The 23,879-nt window shown below is 35.1% G+C and overlaps 1 protein-coding gene across 1 annotated transcript in view; it reads left to right on the top strand.

Moving 5' to 3' along the window:
* The window catches only part of VPS13C (vacuolar protein sorting 13 homolog C), a gene marked incomplete at both ends in the record, with an annotated part of 92,249 nt that overhangs the window by 27,459 nt on the left and 40,911 nt on the right, over positions 1-23,879 (top strand). Inside the window, 29 exons of the mRNA XM_082005262.1 lie at positions 6-120; positions 452-588; positions 1,305-1,431; positions 2,075-2,192; positions 2,540-2,669; positions 3,331-3,409; positions 4,401-4,540; positions 5,155-5,308; positions 5,732-5,808; positions 5,968-6,027; positions 6,682-6,835; positions 8,164-8,280; positions 9,607-9,710; positions 10,018-10,185; positions 10,989-11,293; positions 11,603-11,750; positions 12,551-12,659; positions 13,104-13,237; positions 14,326-14,482; positions 15,236-15,315; positions 16,156-16,215; positions 17,133-17,298; positions 18,291-18,407; positions 18,939-19,042; positions 19,502-19,669; positions 20,103-20,407; positions 20,801-20,945; positions 22,120-22,276; positions 23,134-23,264. Coding sequence (XP_081861388.1) covers positions 6-120; positions 452-588; positions 1,305-1,431; positions 2,075-2,192; positions 2,540-2,669; positions 3,331-3,409; positions 4,401-4,540; positions 5,155-5,308; positions 5,732-5,808; positions 5,968-6,027; positions 6,682-6,835; positions 8,164-8,280; positions 9,607-9,710; positions 10,018-10,185; positions 10,989-11,293; positions 11,603-11,750; positions 12,551-12,659; positions 13,104-13,237; positions 14,326-14,482; positions 15,236-15,315; positions 16,156-16,215; positions 17,133-17,298; positions 18,291-18,407; positions 18,939-19,042; positions 19,502-19,669; positions 20,103-20,407; positions 20,801-20,945; positions 22,120-22,276; positions 23,134-23,264 — 3,966 coding nt within the window. The remainder of the gene's footprint in view (positions 1-5; positions 121-451; positions 589-1,304; positions 1,432-2,074; positions 2,193-2,539; positions 2,670-3,330; positions 3,410-4,400; positions 4,541-5,154; positions 5,309-5,731; positions 5,809-5,967; positions 6,028-6,681; positions 6,836-8,163; positions 8,281-9,606; positions 9,711-10,017; positions 10,186-10,988; positions 11,294-11,602; positions 11,751-12,550; positions 12,660-13,103; positions 13,238-14,325; positions 14,483-15,235; positions 15,316-16,155; positions 16,216-17,132; positions 17,299-18,290; positions 18,408-18,938; positions 19,043-19,501; positions 19,670-20,102; positions 20,408-20,800; positions 20,946-22,119; positions 22,277-23,133; positions 23,265-23,879) is intronic.

The following is a 23,879-nucleotide window of genomic DNA, read 5'->3' as shown; positions in this document are numbered from 1 at the left end:
AAAAGAGAACAATAAATGCGATGGTAGAATTCTTTCAGACAAGTAAGGGAATGGATCTTGAAAGATTAACATCAGCCACATTAATGAAGCTGGAAGAAATCAAGGAGAGAACTGCTACAGGTAAGATAATGACAAATCTCACCTGAGGTGAACCCTTGAATGTCTTAATGTTTCAATATGATTTTTCTAAACACTTTGTTTATGTTTTGATTGCTGGCCAAATAGTATGATTGGATTTTTTCCTTGAGTTTTCGACTTTGAGGATTAGTGGATATTTTGTGGGGAGGAGCATTGAGTTCAGTGAGAAATCAGTAGAATGTTACAAAAGTAAATCTTTACTCAAGATGCAGCATCTTTTGGGTAGATAGAACCTTTTTATAATTTGACTGGCACTAATGTTTTACTTGTGTATAGCATTTCAATTTTAATGTCTTTTCCTTTTTTATTTAAGGATTAGTTCACATTATTGAAATGCGGAAAGTCCTTGACCTGAAGATTAATCTGAAACCTTCCTACCTTGTGGTTCCACAGACGGGTTTCTACCATGAAAAATCAGAGTTGCTGATTTTGGACTTCGGTACACTTCAGGTATATAAATGACCTCTCTTATAAGCTCAGAGGAAGAAAATATTCTTTTCTCTTAACATAGCTGTCATCTGAAACTGTCTTGTTTTTAGAAGGCAAAGACGATCTGTGTGAATGTGTTTTAACTTACTGTATTTCTTATCAAATAAATTTGGGTCAGCAATTTGATCAATATTCAGAGCTGTTAAGTTGTCTTTGATGTACTGGTATAAGTTAATCTCCCCAGGAAATGTTTTCACTTTGCAGTCATGATTGTAATAGCTTATAATTTAATCTTCCATTTCTTCAGCAAAACACATGAAATTTTGTTTCCTTTTTTGTAAAACTAAATGCCTTTTATTAATACAAAGGAATATAATTTTTCTCTTGGAGTTTGAAAGTTGGATCCCTTGTTCCTGTAAAATTGAAAGACTACAATAATTTAACTCTATTTGAGCTGACTGTTAAGATATTAATTTTAGTTGCACTCCAGCAGTAAACTTGTAAACTAATAAGAAAAATTATTTTGGCATAATGTGAGTTAAGCGGATGGACAGAAGTAACAAAAAAAAAGATCTACTACTTCTTGGTAAGTGGTGTGAAATGAATTAACATCTCTTCTCTGTAGGGACATTGTCCAAATGTCAATCATAAACTCCTATGAATCTCCATCTCCACTAGAATTAATAGCACATATATGTAAGTTTTAGACTTAATTTTGTCTTGTCCTTTGTGTTTAGCTCAACAGCATAAATCAAGGCAGTAGTCAAGCTTCTAGCTTTTCATCTTTGGAGGAGATAATGGACAAAGCTTATGACAAGTTTGATGTGGAAATAAAAAATGTGCAACTTCTTTTTGGAAGACCAGGTAACAAAACAACATAGTTGCCCTTTACTCAAAAGATTGATGAAGGCTACCTACATTTAATAAACAAACATGTCTTTTAAAGAAAAAAGGCAAACCAAACCAGTAGTTAACTAAAAGATAGGTTATAATATGCATCTGGTATTAAACTGTGAAAAAAATTTCTTAGTTTCTCTTCAAACAGCTGATGGCTTTTTGTTTGGACTTGTGTTATCACCTCTTTGATGTCAGCAAGCAACATAAATGCATAGAACTATTAAGTTTTCCATCATATGCAGGAAAATACAGCTGAAATTGGCCTTAATACTTCATTTGGACTTAAGTTTGTGCAGTCAACAGAATGCCGGGTTATTGTTTTATATTTATCTATCCGTGCACCTATTTTTTTTTTTAGGGTTCTATATTCAGACGCATCTTCTAGTGTAGAATTGGGCTTAAGGTTGCTAAGGCAATGTAGTGTTAAGAACTTTTGAAACTGGGTTCAAAAGCTCTTAAAATACTTTACCCAAATTGTTCTAGGTTTCTCTAGTTTGTGGGTGTGTTCTTTATACTTTCCTAGTGATGCCATTTGATTCCTTTAATGATACCTTAATTAAAGCAATTAGGAAGCGATGTTTTTGCATCTAAACTTACTCAGCATTTGCAGGTGAAGACTGGAAGAAGGCTCGTTTTCAACATCCATCAACTTTACACGTATTACAGCCTATGGATATTCATGTACAGTTGGCCAAATCAATGGTGGAAAGAGATACCAGGATGGCGAAGTAATATATTAATGTTGAAAGGATTTCTTTTTAATTACTTGGTGCTTACAGAAAACAAAATTGTATTTTCCCCAAAGGTTCAATTACACTTTATAATTTGAATGTATTAACTGAAGAAATAGAACTAGCTTACTACTTTTTACGAAACCTTTTTTGGCTAGTAGTTCCCCGGTCACCTTCATGGGTTACTAACTATATTGTTTAAACGGAGTCCAAGAATGCAGAACCATTAGCTTTACTGCAATGTGATCTTTATATATGAGTATAGATATTGGTAAGATTTAAATCAAGAATTGGTATGTACTTTTTTCGTCTTGGAGTTCAATCAAATTTTTTTTTTAAAAAAGGTTTAAAGTGTCAGGAGGACTTCCTTTGGTGCATATCAGACTCTCTGACCAGAAAATCAAGGCAATTTTTGATCTGATTGATAGCATTCCATTGCCTCAGAAGTCATCTGTGTCAACTCCAAGCACAAAGGTAAGCTGAGTATAATAGCTTACCTTTTTTTTTTTTTTTTACCAACTGAAGTAAAAACAATGACATCACTGAAGTGATGATTGTAATTGTGAATTCCTGCTAATGTCTGTGGTATTTTTTGCTTGAAATAAGAGATCTGTTGCCAAGCCAAGTTAGGCAAAGTGTCTTCCGTATGACTTCCTATCAGAACATGCTGGGCTTATTCAAACAAGGCTAGCTTAGCTCTTGTCATTATCCTGCTGGTTTCAATGTAAGTATTGGCAAAACTGACCTTTCTAAGAGGAAATGGCCTCAATTTGTGCCAGGGAAGGTATAGATTGGATATTAGGAAAAACTTATTCACTGAAAGAGTGGTCAAGCATTGGAACAGGTGCCCAGGGATGTGATGCAGTCACCATCACTGGAGGTGTTCAAGAAACATGTAGAGGTGGCACTTTGGGACGTGGTTTAGCGGGCATGGTGGTGTTGGGTTGATGGTTGGACTTGGTGACCTTAAAGGTCTTTTACAACCTTAATGATTCTGTGATCCTATGATTCTATAAGTAATATAGGGGAGGCAATGTGAAACATGCATCATCAGCAGAAAATATGACTGAACATATGGAGTTATACAAACTTTAAAATAGTGTGTTTGTTTTTCTTTTTTTTCCCCTCCCTCTAGGTACCAGCTATTCCCACAATTCCTGTTGTTAGTAAAGGGTTACTTAATACACCCCAGTTGTTAGCAGAAATAGTGTCAGGTAAGAAGCTACAGATATGCCTTTGTAAAAGTAGAAAGCCATCACTTACGGAATAGGTAACATTTTCAGGCTGCTATTGATCTTCAAACATGTTATAAGGACACCAGAGATGAGTATGACGGATCATCTCTAACTTCAAGTGCATAAGAAGATTTGATTAGGATGCTGATGTTAGCTCATAATGATAACCTTGCTTTTTTGAAAAAGCAAAAAAATATTTTTTTTATTAATTAGTATTATGCATAAGCAACCTCTTCAAATATAAGCGAGCTATTAATAACTGTATTAGGATGTCATTAGCAAAGCAATTTAATTATTCAGATGTCATGAGACATCTTTTTAGCAGATAGTATTAAGGAGCCTGTTATTTCAGAATTGACTTAGCTAAATCTGTTTTTAGACTTAAATCTTATCATCTGCTGCTGCTACTTCAGGACACATACTTTAGGGTGGGCACACCCTAAAGGTGAGTAACATGTCTAAAGGATGCATACACTTGCGTTAAGCAGCCAACATCTGGTAAAAATACACTGTTACAAAGATCAAGGGCGTACTGTCCTGAGTGTTTTGCATTTGCAAAGCTTTTCCTTTTCTGAAAATGTAGAACTAGATTAACAAATGGCAAATTACTGTATTGATGCTGTGGACTTGAACATTTACTTCAGTGGCTGTTGAACTTTCCTATAGTGGAACCTGGGAAACTTGTTTCCTGGAGCTTACTTTATAACTGGTTTTCCTTATATGTGTTCTTGAATGTCTAATGATACAGCTAAACTCTAGTGCTTTCTGTAATAGATAGGGCTTTAATTTTCTTCACTTCTCATCCGATGGGTAAGAAAGCAATGCAGATCTAAAAAACATAGTTTGTCAGATTAGGTTTAAACTGCTCATACAGTTTAAAAACCCCATTGGAATGGGAAAGAGAGAGTGGGATATTTATCCTTGTTTCTGGAAAATGTTTACTAAGGGGGAGGTCACTTTTCTTCTGTAGACTCCGAAGAAGAGTATTTTGATTTTGAGGAAAGTTCTGAATCAACTGACAGGTCACTACTTAAAGGAGAAGAAATAAGAAATAAGGAGCCTGCTAAAGAGGAACTGACAGATCTTCAGTTGAAGTTTGAAATTAAAGAGGTATGTCTCTTTAATTCTATTTTTACCTTCTACATAAGGAATATTAAAAAAAAAAAAAATCCAATATTCTATTATCAGTGTTCTCCAGATTTAGTGGATGCAAAAACATAGCCAGCAAACAAAAAAAATACATGTGTATATACATACATATTTCTACGGATGAGTTATTTATATATGGTATGCATATGGGTGTTTTTATATATGGTGTGTATATAAATAAAACACATACACACAGATGAAGTATTTATGTGTATTAAAAAAAATCTGGAAAAAAAACCCCTTACTGGAATATTTTTCATGAAAAATAATAGTACCAAGTCATAATTTGGGGATGGGGGGTGCAAAATTTGCACTGGAAGAATAAAGTAAATAGCCAGGCAGGTCACTTGCAAAGAGCAAATCTCAAAATAGTTACATGATATTTGTATCTCTCAACATCAAATGATCACTCTTTTGATTTTTATTTTTACACTTTAACTCTGTAATAAAAATAATATTTCCAGTAAAGCAGTCAAGGCATTAATTTTATGCCTTTTTTTTTTTACTTTTTGTTTGAATGGTTAGAATACTGCATGTGAAAAGATGGTATAACTATGTCTCTCGTGCTCATCCAGGTTTTAGTAGAATTCACCAGGCAAAAGAAAACTGAAGAAACTGTACTTTTTTTTGATGTAATGCATCTTGGGACAGAAGCTACTGTCAGAACCTATAATTTAGCAGCGGTATCTTACTTAAAGAAAATAAGCTTGGATTACTATGAAATTGGAGGTAATAAGCAATGCAAGAGAAGTATACTACTGTGTGTATATATTTATAGCAGTTAGTCTGAAACTGGGGCTTTCCTGCCTCTTGTGCTCACTGAAATCTAAATGTTGTTCTGGTTTTCCAGTTACAGTACTTAGCATACAACTGTCCATTGGCAGTGCTTGTCCCATTGGTACAGCAGATAAGCTGTGGACTCCAACTACAATGCTTATTAGATAGCTTAGTGCTCAGTCTTTGGATGGAGAAGGGGTACAGACTTGTCATTTTGGACTTAATGAAGAGAAGCCAGTGACTCATATGTGGTGGTGCAATGTATTTTAACAAACGGTATTGAAAGTTAATGCCTGTCTTTAAGACACAAAGTCTTTGGTTCTGAAAGAACAGAAATTACACTAATTCTTGCGTATTTCATGTGGTATGTTGCAGGTCATAAAGCACCCATTCATCTTATTAGTTCCTCAGATAAGCCTGGCTTAGACCTTCTGAAGGTGGAATATATCAAGGTACACATAAAGCTTTTAAAACTTATTTAAAAATGCTTTTATATATTATAATGTCTTAAACTTAACTGTTCAGAGCTAGTGGGTTGATTTGTGTTTTCTGAAGAGCACGCTGACTGGTTGGAATTTAATATTAACTTCGGTGCGAATCATTATTTTCAGGCTGACAGAAATGGGCCACACTTTCAGACAGTTTTTGACAACACTGAACAGATGATTCAAGTGAGTGCTTGCAGATTATATTGCTTATTTTCTTTGTTTCCTTGCTTAGAAGGGAGGAGTCAATAAGGGGCTTCTGGCTTTCCTGTTTCCTGGCCCTCTCAGCATTCCACCAGGGAGATTTCAAGAGTTAAAAAGTACTTGAAAGTTTTTATACAATTTAATAAGAGCAGTATGTTACTCTGTTTCTGAACTATGATGAAAAACTGTCTAGCTAGCTCATGTGGATAAAATTCAAAATAACCTAAGAATGCACATTCTTATGCATATGAGATCATGATGTTCAAATGTATAGGAAAATGTAGTGGGGTCTAGAAGTCTTTCCCTTCCTGTCAAATAATCTGTATTGTGGCCCACATAATCGGCACTCTTGGCTAAATTTACTACAAAGCCTAAATTTGAGGTTGGTTTTTTTTTTTTTTCCTGGTGGGGGGAGAGCAGAGATGAGCATGTTCTGATTCTTCAGTCTGAAATACCACTTTTCTTACCACTGTTTGGCTTTACAGAAAGCTTTTTTCCTTTATGATCTGTTGCTGGTAACACATGCAGCTTTTCTGTTTCTAAGAAATTGTTATATTCCATTGGGTGATTTTTGCACTTCAACTCTTACACTTCCAAGTTATTTTTTTGTCATATGGAGTCTCATATTTTCAACAGGTAGCTTTTTCATCATTGAACCTTCTACTCCATACAGAGGCCCTTATGTCTGCTCTCAGTTTCCTAACAGCTGTTAGTCCATCAGGCAATGAAAGTAGTGGAGACATACCAACTAAAGATGAAAAGCAAGAAGGTGACACTAGATTGAAGAAAGGTACATTCGTATTTCTCAAAATTATGGTTCTGAAAGGATGTGTTGCATGCTGGCAAAATGATCAAATCCAGGGAAACCTGATTAGCTTTGTAGTTTGGGGTGAAGACCAAAGCTCATGTGACTGTGACTCACCATGCTGGAGGAGTGATTTAAGAAAAAACAATAAATGAAACAATGATCATAAATGGTGCCTTCCAGTGAGATTTCTATTCTTGTGTTTCCTTGCCATTTCACAAACAGACTTGAAATCTCATTTATTCGAATTCTGTGAGCTTAGAGGACTCAAACAGCAGCATGATCTTAGTGTTCGTGGTAAAATAAAGGGGTTAGCATAATCATCGAAGCACTATTTGTTATTGATCTAGGCAACTTAAATATACTTTCAAAGTAGTCAAGTCTTTTGCTAGCCAAATGAAAATCTTGCTGCTGCTGTAGCACTGAAGCAAAAAATGACTTTGTATCAAAATAGGCTCAGAGGTGAGCAGCTGCCCTGTCTTTAATACTAAGTGCAAAACTCAAGCATCAGGTGAGCTGGAAATGAGATGTCTAGTGAAGAGTGTTCTCTCACTAAATGGCCTGGGTTTGAATTTGCAGGCTTAAAAACACACTGCTGTTGTGTACAGTTTTAAGAAAGTCCATAAGCACTTGAGGTCTTGGATTAACACTTTGCCACTCTTGGTTAGTGAAGGTGCAGACCATCAGTGAGGTCTGATGGCTTCTGGTCTTCCTCCATAGATAGTTTTTTGACACTTGTGCATGACTTCACCTTATTCTCCCCAGCCTTAACACTTGCTCTCGTAAAACCTGGGTGTTGGATGCCTGTAATAGGCTTCCAAGGTTTGCCATTTCTTATAAGCTTTAAGAGAAAACTTCCTACATTAGGATCTTGGAATATGAAATAATCTATAATAAGATAACCTGAAAAAAAAACACTACTGTGAACTTATTGAGATATTGACTTAATGTTAGGAATATGTATAGTGTGCAATTTATTTCCTCTTAACCCAGCAATTACCCTTCATTTTTAAAAAAGTAAAATTGTTCCAGTAGAGAGCCATCACTAGATGGGAGAAATATCAGACATAGAATGCAAATGTTGACATGTTTTACTGTTATCAGTAGAGTTGCCTTCAGATTAAGACTGTTGCTCTGAGATGGGATGTTACACACTTAATCATGATAGTGGTGATGAAAGAAACTGTAGGAAACAAAACTAAGTCATCTGAATGCCAAAAATCCCTAGACCAAAACAACCCTCAAATACTCTCAGGAGTTGGAGTGAAAATATGAATATGTACCTTGAAAATCCCTCCTTCTCTTATTTCTAGCGGGTAGACCTTCCAAGGATAAGGATGTCTTTGACTTCAAACTCTTTGCCAAGCTGGATGCCTTCTGTTTAAATATTTGTGATGAAAAAAAGAACATTGCAGAGATCAAGATACAAGGTATTAAATTCTTTGTTAGTAGTAACTGATCCAGTAGTTTAGTTTCAAAGCAACAGCTAATAATTGGACTAAAATGTATTTGAAGTGTAAATTTTTAGCATCAGACTTTTTTTTTATTGTTATCTGTACAGACATGGCTTGTGGTTTCAAAAAGTTTTCAAAGTCAGTCTTCTAGTCTGTCATAATTATTTAGTCTGTGGCTAGAAAAGTGTGATACATTATTCTTCAGGTAATTAGGTTCATGCTTTGAAACAGCTAGGGTATGGGTGGCTTCTCGTGTTGTACTAAGCTTTGGCTATTTTTCTGCTATACCTGAATTATTTAGGATTAAAAAAACCCCTTAAAACAGTTTTCTTTGGTTTTGAACTCCTAAGGTTTGTTTGGGTTTCTCGTTTTGATTTTGTTGGTTCTTTTTTACCCCTTGGAGGGGCTATCAATAATTCTGTGAGAGAGAGAGGGGCAGTGGGGGGAAGTTTAATTTCCAAGTTTGGCTATAGCTGCTGTCCTAATAGCTGCCGAAACTCTTAGTATGAATATTTAAGAATGTGTGATATACAAAAATATGTAATACTGTTCATAAGAAGTCTCTTACTTGTGCGCATCTTTAAATTGTATGATGTATTCACATACGATTTTGTATACAGAAATGTTGCATTCAAATACAGTATAGTAACATCTTTTTTGATAGAAAATCTCAGTAAACTTAGTAGCTTGGTTAAGAGATGGATTATTATTTGAATATTTCTTTCCCAAGATGACTGATATTGAGACAGTATCTGTACTAGAAATTTTTTCTATTTTATTAGAAATTTTTTCTATTTTATTTTGTTCAAATCTGTAGTATGGTCACATTCTCAGTTTAATAACAGACAGCATAGTGTATGGACTTGGGTTTGAGCTCTAGACAATATACGTATCTTCTTTGTCTGACTGAAAGTGCAAAAAGTCTATTTCCAGAGCTTAGCATACTTTTTTCTTGTTTTGGAGAAGTTTTGGTAGTTGGGGAATGTCTTCTAATTATTCTGATTTTAATACAGGGAGACTGAAATGCCTTGGATTGAATACAGCTCTTATTTACAGTCCCTTCAGCAAGGGATGTGGTAACTGACTTATTTCATTTGGAAACAGAGAATCAAGTGTGTTTAGGTATTTTTTTGTGGGTTTCTTAAAACCTTTGTTGAATTTAGCAAGTTATTAACAAAACAATTGTTTGTTGCAGTGTCTAATTTCTGTAACCTTTTCTTACCGCCCCTTCTGGTGTCATGTGTCCCCATCCTGAAAATGAGTGTTACTTTTTATGCAATACTACTGTTTATCTCTTCACAGGTCTTGATTCATCTCTTCTCCTTCAGCCAAGTCACACTGTATTCTTTGCCCGACTTAAAGACATAGTTGTCACAGATGTTGATTCACGGACCCTTCATAAAAAAGTACTCAACTACAAGATTTTAAATTTTACTTGATTCTTCGTTAGTTTTGTGTGTATAAAAGGGAAATGTAATACATATTCCGCTTTTTAAAGTATTTGATTCGTCATGAATACCTCTTTTCAAATAAGATACGTGGTAGAGCATAGTTTTCATACTAGAAGAATGGATGTCCAAAAAGATTTAAAGAAAGGAAAATTAAATCTGACTTGTACATCCAATAGGCTGACAATATATTCTGTTCTTCTTTGTGTTAAATATCTTTTTAGAAGCTGCTGATGGATGATAGGTAATGTTTCTCTCTTTTTAGGCTGTGTCTATAGTGGGAGATGAAGTTTTCAATTTCAATATGACATTAGATCCATATGCTACTGAGGGAGAAGCCTACACTGACATGTCAAAAGTGGATGGTACCATATCTTTGAAAGTAGGCTGTATTCAAATAGTATACCTTCACAAATTTCTCATGTCTCTTCTGGTAAGTCTGTTTTTCTTTTCTAGGTTTCTGCTGCATTCTCAAATTAGTCTTCCGTTTTTTGTGTCCTCAATACAAGTGATAACAAGTTTCAGAAAGAGAAAGGATAGGCTTAATTTTGTGTCCACTATTAAAAAACTTTGATAAATAAGCTTTAACTGGTTTGAATTTCAAAAACTAACACAGTGCAAGTGGGTCACTTCCTACCCTCTGCTTTGGAATAGAGAAAAACTTGGTGCTATTAAGGTATTTGAATGGGTTTTGTGTTTGCTGTCCTCTCCACCCTTGGAAAAACCTCAGTTCATCGCAAAGATACCTGAGCTGACACTAGAGGCAAAGCTTTCTGCAAGGTTAGATGCTATGAGGACTGCAAATTAATCACTGTAAATATTTGTACCTTCGTCAAGTATCCTCATGTTGTCCCTTTCAATAAGCCGCTAGTGGGCTTTCTGTCATTCAGTACTGGCTTTAATAGGAATTAGTATTCTCTGGGGGCAAAGTGGGCTCTAAAAATAGTATGTCCCCAAAAACTAATGAGGTGAAGGAATCTTGTATCTAATGAAGGAAGAAAAAGTAGGGATGGGTTTAAAATGAGTGGATTGTATCGGTTGGTACGTTTTTGACCCTCTATCAGAGGTCATGACAGAAGCCAATCGGTCATCTTTCCCCAGAGAAAATTTAACACAGTAGGCAACATAATTGGTAGTTGATGTTGGTTGTAGTTGATGTTGTAAAATAAGAGAGCAATTCAGATTAAAAAAACTGCTTACAGACATTTCTCCTTTCTCTTCAACTGCTTATTTTAGACCTTCCTGAACAACTTTCAGGCAGCTAAGGAGGCACTGAGTGCTGCTACAGTCCAAGCTGCAGAAAAGGCTGCTACCAGTGTAAAAGATCTGGCTCAAAGGAGTTTTCGACTTGCAATGGACATTCACTTGAAAGCACCAGTCATAGTCATTCCTCAGTCTTCCATTTCCCCCAATGCTATAGTAATAGATCTTGGCTTGATCAAGGTTCAGAACCAGTTTAGCTTGGTGTCTCCAGAAGACAGTGCACTCCCTCCAGTCATTGAGAAAATGGATGTGCAGCTGACAAAGCTAAAACTGTCTAGGTAAAGTGCACTTTACTAAGCAATGCCTCACCTACTTGGTAATATTAATACTCTATAGGGTATTAATCTACTTGCTTAGAAACCATGGTTGGTGACAATATCAAATATTTGGTGTTAAAATACCGATCTGTTATCTTAAGGGCAGATAAATCAGTAGTAAAATAAGATACAGTTCTGCTCAGGAAGCTGTTTAAGCCTAAGGAGATACTATACTTGACATTTTAAGATACTACTTGGAAAATGTAACGTGTTACTGAACGCATGGTGGGAAAGTTAGAAGTTTTGTTTTTATTTTCCCTTTGTTTTAAGGACCACTATGGAGACATGTTCGTCGCATCTGGACATTCAGATTCTTCACCCTATTAATTTAAGCCTGTCTGTGAAACGGAATCTATCTGCAGCTTGGTTTCACAAATTACCGGTATTGGAGATCACGGGGTATCTGGATACAATGAATGTAAGTCTTGTGAAAAGAAGGTGGTGAGAAGCTCGTGGTAATACTTAACGTAAGACTAACCTTTTACGTTATTTCTGGGCACAAAGATGCAACAAGCTGCAAATTTTTATTAGCCGTGGAGCGAGCTTGTGGGATGTCAACAGGGTTTAACTTAACCTGTGTGAATGTAGAGGTTTGAAAGGGTCATGTAAAACACACAAACTGCTCTGTACATTTATTAAACTGACAGAAAGAAAAGAGAAAACTGAAAGGCATGTCAACAAGTCTTGTTTATTCCCTGCCATAAGGCAGGACAAACTTAAATCAAATGTTTTTGTGACCAGTTCTCTAAGTGAGTCTTTTCAGTGCTTTTTTGTCTTTAAAAATGAAATCTTCTTGAGGGATTTAAATTTATGGAAATATTTGCCTATCTCCCTTGAATGACTTCAAGATAGTGTGTTTTGTGGCAATTTATATACTGTGAAAGAAAATACCAGGTACATCTTGGGTGAAACTGAAATTAAAATATCATGAAGTAGCATGTCATTTACAGGAAAGTATTAAAAGCATAGATATGCTAAATAAAGGCTGCAATATATATTGATACAGCTTTAGAAGTCACAACCTTCTTTAATCTCCTAATCCTTTAACAAAAAGCGGTTAAAAGAATTTAATTGTGTTATTTAAGGGACAATGCTGCTGACAAAATACCTGTAAATAAACACTCTTCTTTCCAGGTAACATTGTTCTGCTTTGCTAGCTGGTGATAAGTTTAAAGAACAATGTGTCTGTCCTGAGAATTGTGATCTGGAATTTTGTAGGTTGTGTTAAGTCAAGAGGATTTGAACGTCTTTCTCAAAGTGTTGGCAGAAAACCTTGGTGAGGCAGAGGAAAAACAAACCTATACAAAATCAGTACTGCAAAAGGAAGGTCAGAGTCCAAATTTGTTTGTCATGAATATTAAGTGTGTTAGCTTTAAGGAATGATGCAAGGCATTTATTATCTGTAAAGCAAGCTTAGATCTGGGAGTATGATGTGTAAGCCATAAAATCTTTTCTTTTTCATTTTGCAAGGACAGTGTTCGCAGTTTAATACTTAAAAAAAGTGGAAACATTACAAAGCAAAATTTGGTAATTGTGTTAGCTAATCTGTCATAGAACTAGCAAGGTATTGAGATGTCGGTCGTCTTATTGCCAGAACACCTTTCTATTTCCTTTGCCTGCTCTGAAGTTAAAGGCTCTGCTTATGGAAATGTTGCCAGCTTATCTTAGGTGAACGTAAGCTATCTAAATGAATTAAAGAATTGGATATGTTTCTTGAGCCAAACGAATGGTGGCAATTTCAAAAGTTAAGTGAATTTATTGAATGCTTCAGGTAAAATCAAAGAAATGGAGAAACTGGTTTTGACACAGGATAAGAGCGCTCCCGAAGGAATGATAACTGAAAAGAGAAAAATAACATTAAATGAAGATGTCATCAATATGCTACTTAATTTTGAAATCAAAGAGGTATGTATCCATCAGTAAAATTTATTGTTACTGAGTCCAGTACTCATCTGTTTCTTAGACGTAGTGGGCTATAAAGTCTGTTCTAGCTGTTTAAAGAAGATGGTACATACCAACAAAAACCTCACAGAACCCAGTTTCTTCAGCTGTTTCTTTAGCTGTTTTCATTTGTATTATGTGAGGTTTTATTTGTAGAATATTTAACATACAATACATCTAACAGTTTCACATGGAAATTTTTGCTAGGGTAGTGTCCACGTTGTCTGTGGACTATGTATGTTGGGTGATTAATGATAAAATACTAATTTGTTAGTGTACAAAGAGTATGTCACCTGATGCTGGCAAAGCATTGACAAACTTCATTTCTTTAAAAGCCTTATGTGGTAAATTGTTAGGTTGAGGCACTATTTTTAGTTCTGAAGAATGGAAGATAATTGCTTCATGAAATAATTGCATTGAAATTAACAATGTTCATTAATAACTATATCTAATTCTTCTACTTTAATTTCATCTACATTTAGAAACACAAGGTTTTTTCTCATTTTCAACATTCTAATCAATGAAATCCTTAAAGCCTTCTGTAAATGAAGAATTGTCATGTTGAGACATTGCTGTGTCCTTTTATTTGCATAGCATCAGATATTCAAAGATTGACTCATATTGCGATCTGTTCTCTACTGCCATTCTTTCCAGACCCAGTATGATTTGTAGTAACTGTTTTTTCCATATTCAAACTCTGTAGTAGCACTGTGTAGTGTCTGATTAGAAAACTAAAGTATAGCTTGACAAGGTAAAGAGGTACTGCTCGACCAAGAAAATTAAATTCTACCCAAATTAATAGACTTGGGATTTTTGGAGGAGGAGTTAAGTAGTGGTTGGTTACTTGGCCAAGAGGAACAGAGGCACGGGAGTGATGAAAAATAATCTTTAACAAACTGGTGTTGTAGGTTCTCTTTGTGAAAAGGTAAAATGTCTAGATTATACTACTTTTGAAGCTTATCTGAAGAGATAATGCCCAGTTATAACTGCATGCCATAATATCTGGACAGCTTTACTGAAACGGTGAACTTATTTCCCTTTCTGTATTCAAGGTTGTAATAACCTTGACGAAGCAGGTTCAGAAGGAGAGATATCCATTACATATTCTAACTGTGCTACAGCTTGGAACTGAAACCAAAATCAGAAATCATGAATTGACTGCAGCAGCCTATCTAAAAAAAATTATGATGAGATGCATTGAAATAAATGGTAAGTCTTCTAGAAAATTGGTATGTAGTCAGTACACTGTGTACGCAATCAGCTATTTGTAGCAAGAGTATAGCATGGTCAAAAATAGTAATTAGCGAGGTGGGGAAGGGCAGGATGTTGCATGCCAAATTGACTTAATGATGCTGTCCTGTGTGGTTTGGATTCAATTGATCTGTTTTAACTGATACCAGATTTTACTCCTGTTGCTAGAGTTAGCTTGAGTTAAGTTGAGTTAGTTGCCTACTCAAGGTAGGAATGATCATTCCTGAGAAGAATTCTACCTGTTCAGAGTGTTTTGATGAGCTTCTCAATCTGTGCTTTATAGCAGTTCTAGTGGCACTGGAAATCCAGCATGCTTCCTTGATTGTTCAGGTAACAATTCAAAGTTATATTGAAATAATAACTGAAATAGCCATGTATTCAAAGTAGAAAAGTATGGTTTTGAATATAAAAATCAAAAGATAGGAATTCAAAACTAATTATAGGAATGCAAATAACTTGCCAAATTTGAATCTTCTTCCAGGGCCAAGATAAGTTAATTTTGACTAGTTTAATTTTTTTAAAAAGTGAATACAGCATTTCACAAGGTAATGCTTAATCTGCAGCTTCTCAGTGAAAAGAGATGTCTGCCTTCACTATTTCATCAAGAATAGTACATAATTAGTATATAATGGAGAATTAACATGGAGGCATTCCATAGGTGGAGTAAAGCTTGTGAGTGGAAATACTTTAGTTTTATTTCTTTATTTGCAGACTCAAAAGGAGATCCTCTTTGCATTGTTAATTCTGCAAGTGAGACAGATGAACATCTTCTGAAAATGGAATACATTAAGGTTTCAATACCTTTTAACTAAGATTATATGGGGAGTAAAATAAGGCTTCCATACTTAGCCTGTGTTAGATTTATTTTTTGCTTGTTTTAAAACCTGTAGGATTTGTATCTAAAACTTATCTAGGTCTTCTCCCAAATACCTTATTTTCAACTGACGATTTCCTTTTGCTCTCCCCTGGTTCCATATAGTCCTTGCTTCATAAGTCAGCACAATGGTGAAGCCAACTATTTGTATTCATTCTTCTTTGTGAACAATATGGTTTAGTACCCTTGTGAAACTTGATAGGTGAGAGAGTCTTTGCCTACCTAAGTGATAGGTGGTAGAACTAGCGTTTGAGGAGTTATTTGTTGGTAGCTAGAGTTCTTGAGCTTTTATTAAAACAAAGCGCCCCTTAAAAACTGCACAAATACTTGGCAATCTGATGGGTTGTAGAACCAGTGGAGTACTTGTACTTTTATCTATAATGACATGGTTTTTATAGAGAAAAACAAGCTAATTTGTTCTGACAAAGTACTAAGCATAAATTGCTCCACTTTTAAATAAATCCTAGGTAAGAGAAATTTTTTTTTAGCTGGCCAGTTAAGCTTTAACAAAATATGTGCTATAAAATGTCACTGAGCAGAGAATTGTGAGTACCCCATTCTGGTTTTCTGATTGCCTTGATCGTGTGCTTTGTTTAGAGAACTTGTTTCTTCCCGCTTCATCACTTTCCTTTTGTTTTCTTTTGCAATGGGAATAATCCTTATGTGGGGGGGGGTAAATTCAATAAACTCAGTTAATGAATTTGGTTAATTCATGGAGACTGACTGTGTGCTTGGGCTTTTTTTCTTTTTCCTTTAGGCTGATGCTGATGGACCAGATTTTGTTACTACTTACGGAAGCATCAAGCAAAACATCAATGTAAGTACTGGATGTATTTAATTTTTTTTAAGCTTCTCAAATAGTAACAGCTGTGTAAATTTGTTAGTTGCTCACTTTTTCTCTTCTCATTGAAGAGGAAAAAAAAACCCCAAACTAACCAAAACTCAAACCCCTCACTCTTTTATCGATAAAGCTTACGGCTTTATATTTAACTACCTCAGAGAGAAATCCAGGAGGAAAAAGATAAATTTTAATTTTTTTTTTAAACTTTGTTTCTCCTGAAAGCTCCTATTCTTGTGTAGTTTTCTGTGGCTTCAGTGACTTCTGAAGTAAGCAGACCATTTTGTTTTTAAAATGTTTCCTTTAAAGTAGTAATGGTGGGTGGAGCTTGCTTCTTAACAGCCATATGTGGAATTTGAAGTGGCTGGATTATTTCAGAGGCAAGAAAGCTGACATCCCTTAATGTATCAGTGAAACTGGCATTTACCAAGAGTTGCTTTGGGCTTGGAAAAGCTGGCTAACTGATGCTAAGTTTCACTAAGTAATATTGGCTGCAGTAGTTGCTATTCATGTACTTTACGTTCGGATTGCAAATTTTGAATCTAGTTGTTTTGTTGTGTCATACCTACTAAAATATCTCTATACATGTTTCTGAAAATGTCCACAATGAAATACAGCAGACGTAAGAGAGCTTACTGAAAAAGCACAATCACATGAAGCATCAATTTTTAGATTGGCACAGTTCCTCTGTAGCTGTTTTAAGCTTCCCTTCCATAGGTCCCTCATCTGTTCTGGAGCTTGTGTGGTGTTAAGTTAATGGAAATAGAAAGGTGAGATACTTGTGAAATTGAGCAAGACTTTTTTTTCTCAATTCCATGACACAGTAACTCTGAGTTGTTAAGTAGTAGACTGCTATTAAATAACAATGTTACTTTGTCTCCTTGCCTTCATTTTAGGTCAACTTCTCGTGTTTGGATATAGTACTTCACACAGAGGCTTTGCTTTCTGTCATGAGTTTTCTCACATTCAGTGTTCCATCAGGTGGTCTTCCCAGTACTGATAAAGCATCAGACCATAAGCCTCAAATAAAAGAACAGGAGAAACAAGGTACTCTTAAACCAGGTAATGCGGTATTATAAAGGCCGTACTTGGGTTGCTTAACAGCATCTAGCCTTTGGTTTCAAAGGATACCATCTCAAGTGACAGCATTGCAGTCTCTTTGGTGGAAAAACAAGGCATGCACAACCATACATGGAGAGAAAATAATCTCATTTTAAAAAAGGCCAAATACTTTTGCTGTTGCTTAATTTTACAAATTCTCCTTACTCAATGTAACTTTTTCCTAGGTAGTAGTCTGACTTTTATAATAAAGGTCAAATAAATGGTGTTGCTGTGAACAGTACCAAAGTGTTTCCAAAGCTTCAGTGTCACATGTTGCTTTCCAGTTGGAAGGCTCTACAGAGTGCTTACATTGCTGTAAAAATAAACATTCTTGAACCCTGGGAAAGCAAAGAGAAGTTCTGAACTGAAGGGTGTTGTGCTTATGTTAATTGGTATCTGTAACCTTGAAATAGTATGAGTTTTTGTATGGAAGGTCCTTAAGAATGTTTTGTCAGGTGTGGTGGATTCTTGTGTTTGTAGTGTTGTTTGGTTTTCCAATCCTAAATTTATTAGGATTGAGTTTACAGTGTCTGGCTGTTACATTTTGTGTTCTGCAGGCACCTTCAGTTTTGCTGCAGAAACTTTTTTCACCTAATATGCCTAATTTAGCCTTGCTACTCTATACAGAAAGGAACATTTCTCATGTGAGATAGTGTTTCAAGTAATGAAATGTGCACTGTATTCAGCATATTGTTGTGTGAAAACTAGATATTAATGAGGAGAAAAAACATCATCTTGATTGCCATTTGCCTGTGTTAGTTGGTGGCTGTTCTTTGTGCCAGAAGAAAACTGTGTTAATAATTTCGTGTCTGGAATAATAATTAGCAGTAACTTTCGGGGAATAACTGCGGGTTGCTTTTTAAGTGGTTCAAGTATGGACAAAGCAAATAATGTAACATTTGTTTTAAAAAATTGACTTAAGGTCTTGTCTATTTCTTGTGTTTCCTATCCAGTGTCTAGTAATGCAGCCCATGATGATATCTGTGAATTAAAACTCACTGCAAAGCTAAATGCGTTCAGTATTACACTGTGTGATCAGACCTGTAGAATTGCAGATGTTAGAATACAAGGTAAGGGTTTTTCGTTTAAATATTAGATTGGTTGGTTGTAGCAAGAAATATGTTATGCCCCCATTCACTTCTGAAAAGCTAGTGTGTGCATTGTAGGTGTCTCTAACATGTTTGAATATATTTTGATTGTATGATATGATTGCAGTTAAGTATTTTAATAGCCAAAATGCCTGTGAGGGAAGAAAACGTTTGACTCTGAAAAAGAAGGCAATTAATGTCTAAGTGGAATAAAATTAAAAGAGATGAAGGCACTATGTTGTAAACAACAGAAGCTTCCTTTTTTTCATAGGTAGATCCTAGATAGTGTTGGGAATTTTTACTCTAGTCCTAGAGTCAATTTATGTTGGCAAATTTGTCATCTGTAGTAAGGTCACGACTTCTGTCTTGGGCATAGGTTGTTATATAGTACAATGCTGGATTCTAAGCTATTCTTATTCTTTATATTCAGTAATAAGTAATGCTTTTTTAAAAAGCGTTTACTTAATAAATGCACTTAAAACAAATTGTGATCTTCCTTTTGTCTCAAATCAGGAATGGATGCATCTGTAGCTATGAAAACTAAAAAGATTAAAGTCTTCTCCAGACTTCAGGACATTGTAATTACAAATGTTGATCCAAAAACAATCCACAAAAAGGTGATATGTTGTGCAGATTGTAAACAAACAAAAAGACCTAGTGCTTTAAGTTATTTAATGACAGTATTGTAGTTGTTTTACTGTGTTGTATGGTACTAAATATGATCTGATTTACCAAATATTAAGCAAAACTTCATTGGTTACTTCCCTGAAATAAAGGAAATTAAAGCATGCCTCTATTCAATATTTAATTCTTTTTAATCATGTTTGCACTGATGTGTTTAATTCTGAGTAGCATGAATTGAATATAAAATGAACTATAGATAACCAAGTGAGAAGAGACATGCCATGAAGTAGCTGATTCAATTTCCTTTTGTGCCTAGCTTATGTGCATCCAAGTATTGCTGATAAGTTGCCATTGTTCTTTTTGTGGAAATATTTCTGATTTGATAACTTAAGCAATAATTCTACCACAGATTACTGCCTGGGAGTATTAACTATATGGACTTAATCTTCTAGGCTGTCTCCATAATGGGAGATGAAGTGTTTAGATTTAACCTGTCACTTTATCCAGATGCTACTGCTGGGGAAGCCTATGCTGATATGTCAAAGGTGGATGGTAAAATGTCTCTGAAAGTGGGCTGCATCCAAATAATTTACCTACATAAATTCTTCATGTCTCTCTTGGTAAGACATTAGATCCAGTTCTTTTGTTGACATTAATAGTTTTTTTAATAAAATAAAATGTAATTAGCTCTTTGTGACCTGCACCTTGCAGTGAGCTGATGTACAAGCATATAGAAGTATTTTGCTGAAGAAGTGTCACTTAAGTTGCACTGCTTTATAGAAGAATAACAAAAAAGGAGAAGGATGGTAAAACAAGTAATGAGTTGATAGTTTTTAATAGTATCTTAAAAATTAAATAAGCAAGTAATGTCTTAGCTTGTGCATGATTTTAACGTTTTTCTCTTTTGAAACTTGCATGGCTGGATTAGAAGTTTCATATTTCTGCCACAGCTGTACTATTTTTCTTAAATTTATCTTTTGCCTGGGGATTGTCTTTTTTGCAAGGATTACTTGCTCTCATAGAACTCTTACTTTTTTCACTACCTATCAATAGAACTTCTTAAACAATTTCCAAATGGCACAAGAAGCCCTGACTGCAGTCACTGTCCAGGCAGCAGAAATGGCTGCTTCCAGCATGAAAGACTTTGCCAAAAAGAGCTTCCGTCTCTTAATGGATGTCAACTTGAAAGCTCCAGTTATAGTTGTTCCTGAATCTTCAACATCGTATAATGCCATGGTAGCTGATCTTGGCTTAATCAGAGTTCAGAATGAATTCAAGCTGGTGTATGCAGATGAATCTTCTCTTCCTCCAGTCATTGATAACATGGATGTGCAGCTAACTCATTTGAAATTATCAAGGTATCCATGGAGTGTTCTTCTGAGTTGAAAAGTGTTTGTAAAGAGAATAGGTCCATGTTCCATATGCACCATTGTTCTGTTATTTAAATGTGATAGGTGATGAAAACATACTAAAACCAAAGAAATGTCCCGTCCCTTCCCTTGCAAAGTTTAGGAGTGCTTTTAGATAGGGACACGTGTCTACAGTTTCTAAAGCTTCTTGGAAAGAAGGGAATGATAGGACAGTAACTGAGTTCATCTTAAGTGTATACCTGGGCATGTGTTCTTGTAAGCACACATTATTAGTAATTTAAAAATAAGTATACTGATAATTCTGCTAGATTAGTATGATATTATTTGGGATTCTGCAACTACTAAACATTTTTCCTCTGCTGCTTCCACTGTCTTTTGTAGGTGCATTATATCCACAGATTCTCAACCAGATTCTGAAATTCTGCATCCTGTGAGTTTGACTTTACTGGTCCAGAGAAATTTAGCAGCAAGTTGGTATCATAAGACCCCAACAATTGGTATCAAAGGAGACCTAAAACCAATGCAGGTAATATCATGGCAAATCAGAGCTACATCAAAAGTTACACATATTCCCAGAATAGTACTTAGTCTAGTTAAGAAGCTTGTAAACTTGTTTCAGTCTGTATTCTTTACAAAATGGTAAAAGACATTGAGCTTGACTGTCCAGTTTATAGATCTGTTAGAGTTTTGATATTGTATAATGAATAGTTTTGATGTAGCTGCATACAAATAGAATACAACCTATATATATATTTTCCAGGGCTCTGTTGGAGAGCTATACTTTCACTCAACAGTCAGTAAAGTCGTTGAGGTTACCTGTTGAGTTGGCATTTAAAATCTGGATTTAAGATTTTAAACTGTTTAATCTGTAATATTCATATTATTTGAGTGTTTAAGTAGATTTATTAGAAATCAAAGGGGTAGATGTGGATCTCTAATATACAACAGTTCAAAATTATGGTTGATATCTTTGCAAAGGGAGGGCTTTACTTTCTCTTTTCCTACGTTAACCATATGGATTTAAGTGCATAAAAACAGATGGGGGCCCGTTTAATTTTTTGAGCACACTATTTCATTCCTGTATCTGTGCTGTGGCCAAATGTAGCCCTGGTGAAGCACAGAGGAATAAGATATTGAAGGAGTACCGGTAAAAAAAAATATTTTTTATATGTAGAAAAAATATTTTAACACAACGTATTACGGGCTAAGCGACTGCATTTTGTCACTTATTACTGCTTATTTTTTTCCCTATCATGTTATGTTCTAATTGGATTCAAATTCATTAACTCTTTAAAGGCCTACTGAATGACAGTTGCTTTAGTGTATACAATGTAAATCTTGGCTTTCATGTTATTTCATTACGTTTCTAGATTAGTGAATTGTTAAGAAGTGCTTATGATCATCAATTACTCATTTTTTGGTTTTAGCAGCCTTTACAAGACTAGAAAGTGTTTATCATGCAAAGTGTTAGTTCTTGTTGTAACTCCTGTTCATAACAAGTAACAAATGATATTTTAGAAAAAATGGGAAAACTATTTAGGGTGTTTTGGCCAGGATCATTTTGACTAGGCAGCTTGCTTATGGTGGAAGCAGCATGTTGTTTCTTCTCAATATTTGCATACTATTGGTAAAGACAGGATTCTGTGTTAGAAAGAAATACTGTTACCAAAAACTAAGTTTGTGTGTTTATCGCTTTACAGATTGCACTCAGTGAAGATGATCTGACTGTTGTCATGAAAATTTTACTTGAAAACCTTGGAGGGGCTTCTTCCCAGCCAAATACTGTGCAAGAGAACATTGAAGATACACAGATACTTAAAAAAGGGAAAGTTCCAAATGAATCGGATTTCTGTGAGGGTATGTTCAATTCAAAAGCCAAATATGTTTCAACAGAGGGCTATTTGCAAATTCGAACATCATATTTATCTGAAGCAGTTACATGTGTGTACATAAATTCTTTTTCTTAATTGTTACATATGTATTGTGTACATGAAAAGTTAAAGATAAGAATGCACATACATGGAGTGTGACCTGTTGATGAACAAAAGTTTGTAGTGTGTTTTTTGCAATTCATCTTTTGTAGGATGGTATTCTTCAGTCTATATCAATGACTGTTATATGTTGCAGATGGTTTGAAAAAAGCCAAACCAACTACCCTAGAATGTTAATGCACAATTAAAACAATGAAGGATATTATTAGTATTGAAACAGTGTGTTAATGTAAACAGTGTATGTCTCTGGGTGAAATACTGTTCACACTTTGCCTAAATCCCATTTTTGTCCAAAACTTAACATTCTCAATGTCAAAAAATTACTGTTCAACCAACAATTGAATTGCTATACTGTGAGGAGAAACTGGAAGGAAGAGTAGTGCAGACTCCTTGAGCTGTCTTAATACTTCCTGTAGTTCTTCCTTAAAGCAAATGCAGAACTGCAGTAAATTAATGACAGCTTTTTTTGAGGTTCTTAAACCACTCTGTGCTAGGTAATTTTAGTATGCATTGAATAGAACAAAGAGATATTGGGTAAATAGAAGTGCAGATTTTTGAGTAGTCCTCTACATTTAGAGCTTTTCCTCTTTTGTGACGAGCTGATCTTAATTCTAAAAAACCAAACCAAAACAAAAACCAATAAAAAACCAACCCCAAACCTAGAAAACCATCCACCAGCCCAGTGTTCTAAAAACTGTAAAAATATTTTCTTTTCATTGACAGGTCCTCCTTTTGCTTTTGGACAAAAAAATGTTTCTACAGTTCAGTTTTCTGCGGAATGTTATACAACGCTTAAATTTGACTTTAATTTTGAGTCACTTTCAGTAACTCTCTACAATCGTGATATGAGTCAGGTTTGTGACAAAGCTTGTACCATACAAATGGGGTGGGGAACTTCACTTTCTCAGAGGGACAAAACTCAAGATAGTAAAACCAAGAGATTTCTTGGTTGTGTTGGCTTTGTAATGCTTGCCTTATGGAGCTTATGAAATTTATCCTGGAACTTTGAGGTTTTATGGGCAGAGAATGCCCTTAATTTGAAGGGTTTAAGTGCATTTCTAAAAATCACACTAAAAAAACAAACCAAAACAAACAAAAAAAACCCCACAAAACCACCCACCATTTGATTAGATTCATTCAAGCCTTGATTCCAGTTATGCAAAATAAAAATTTGAAAAGCAGGAATTGCTAGCCTAGATGATGCTAGTTCTATGCATGGTGCCTATATAGTCAGGAAGCAGATCCAAGCTGTACATGGACCATGCTTCCCTCTTACGTATATCCCTGAACATGAGCAATAATGAACATCCTTCCTGTGCTGAAAAGAGAAGAGAAAGATGTGCAATGTTTCCTTGTTTTATGACTTAGTATGTTTTGTCCAGATGTGAAGGTGCTTGCTTTGTAAGTCTTGGTGTATAGTGAACATGTGGTAGCTTTTCATTTAAAATAACTATAAGGCAGGAACTTGT

Source organism: Phaethon aethereus (assembly GCF_964289735.1).
Source record: "Phaethon aethereus genome assembly, chromosome: 12".
Classification (NCBI taxonomy): domain Eukaryota; kingdom Metazoa; phylum Chordata; class Aves; order Phaethontiformes; family Phaethontidae; genus Phaethon; species Phaethon aethereus.
The sequence above is the reverse complement of the archived record's forward strand: the minus strand, read 5'-3'. Positions and strand labels throughout refer to the sequence as shown.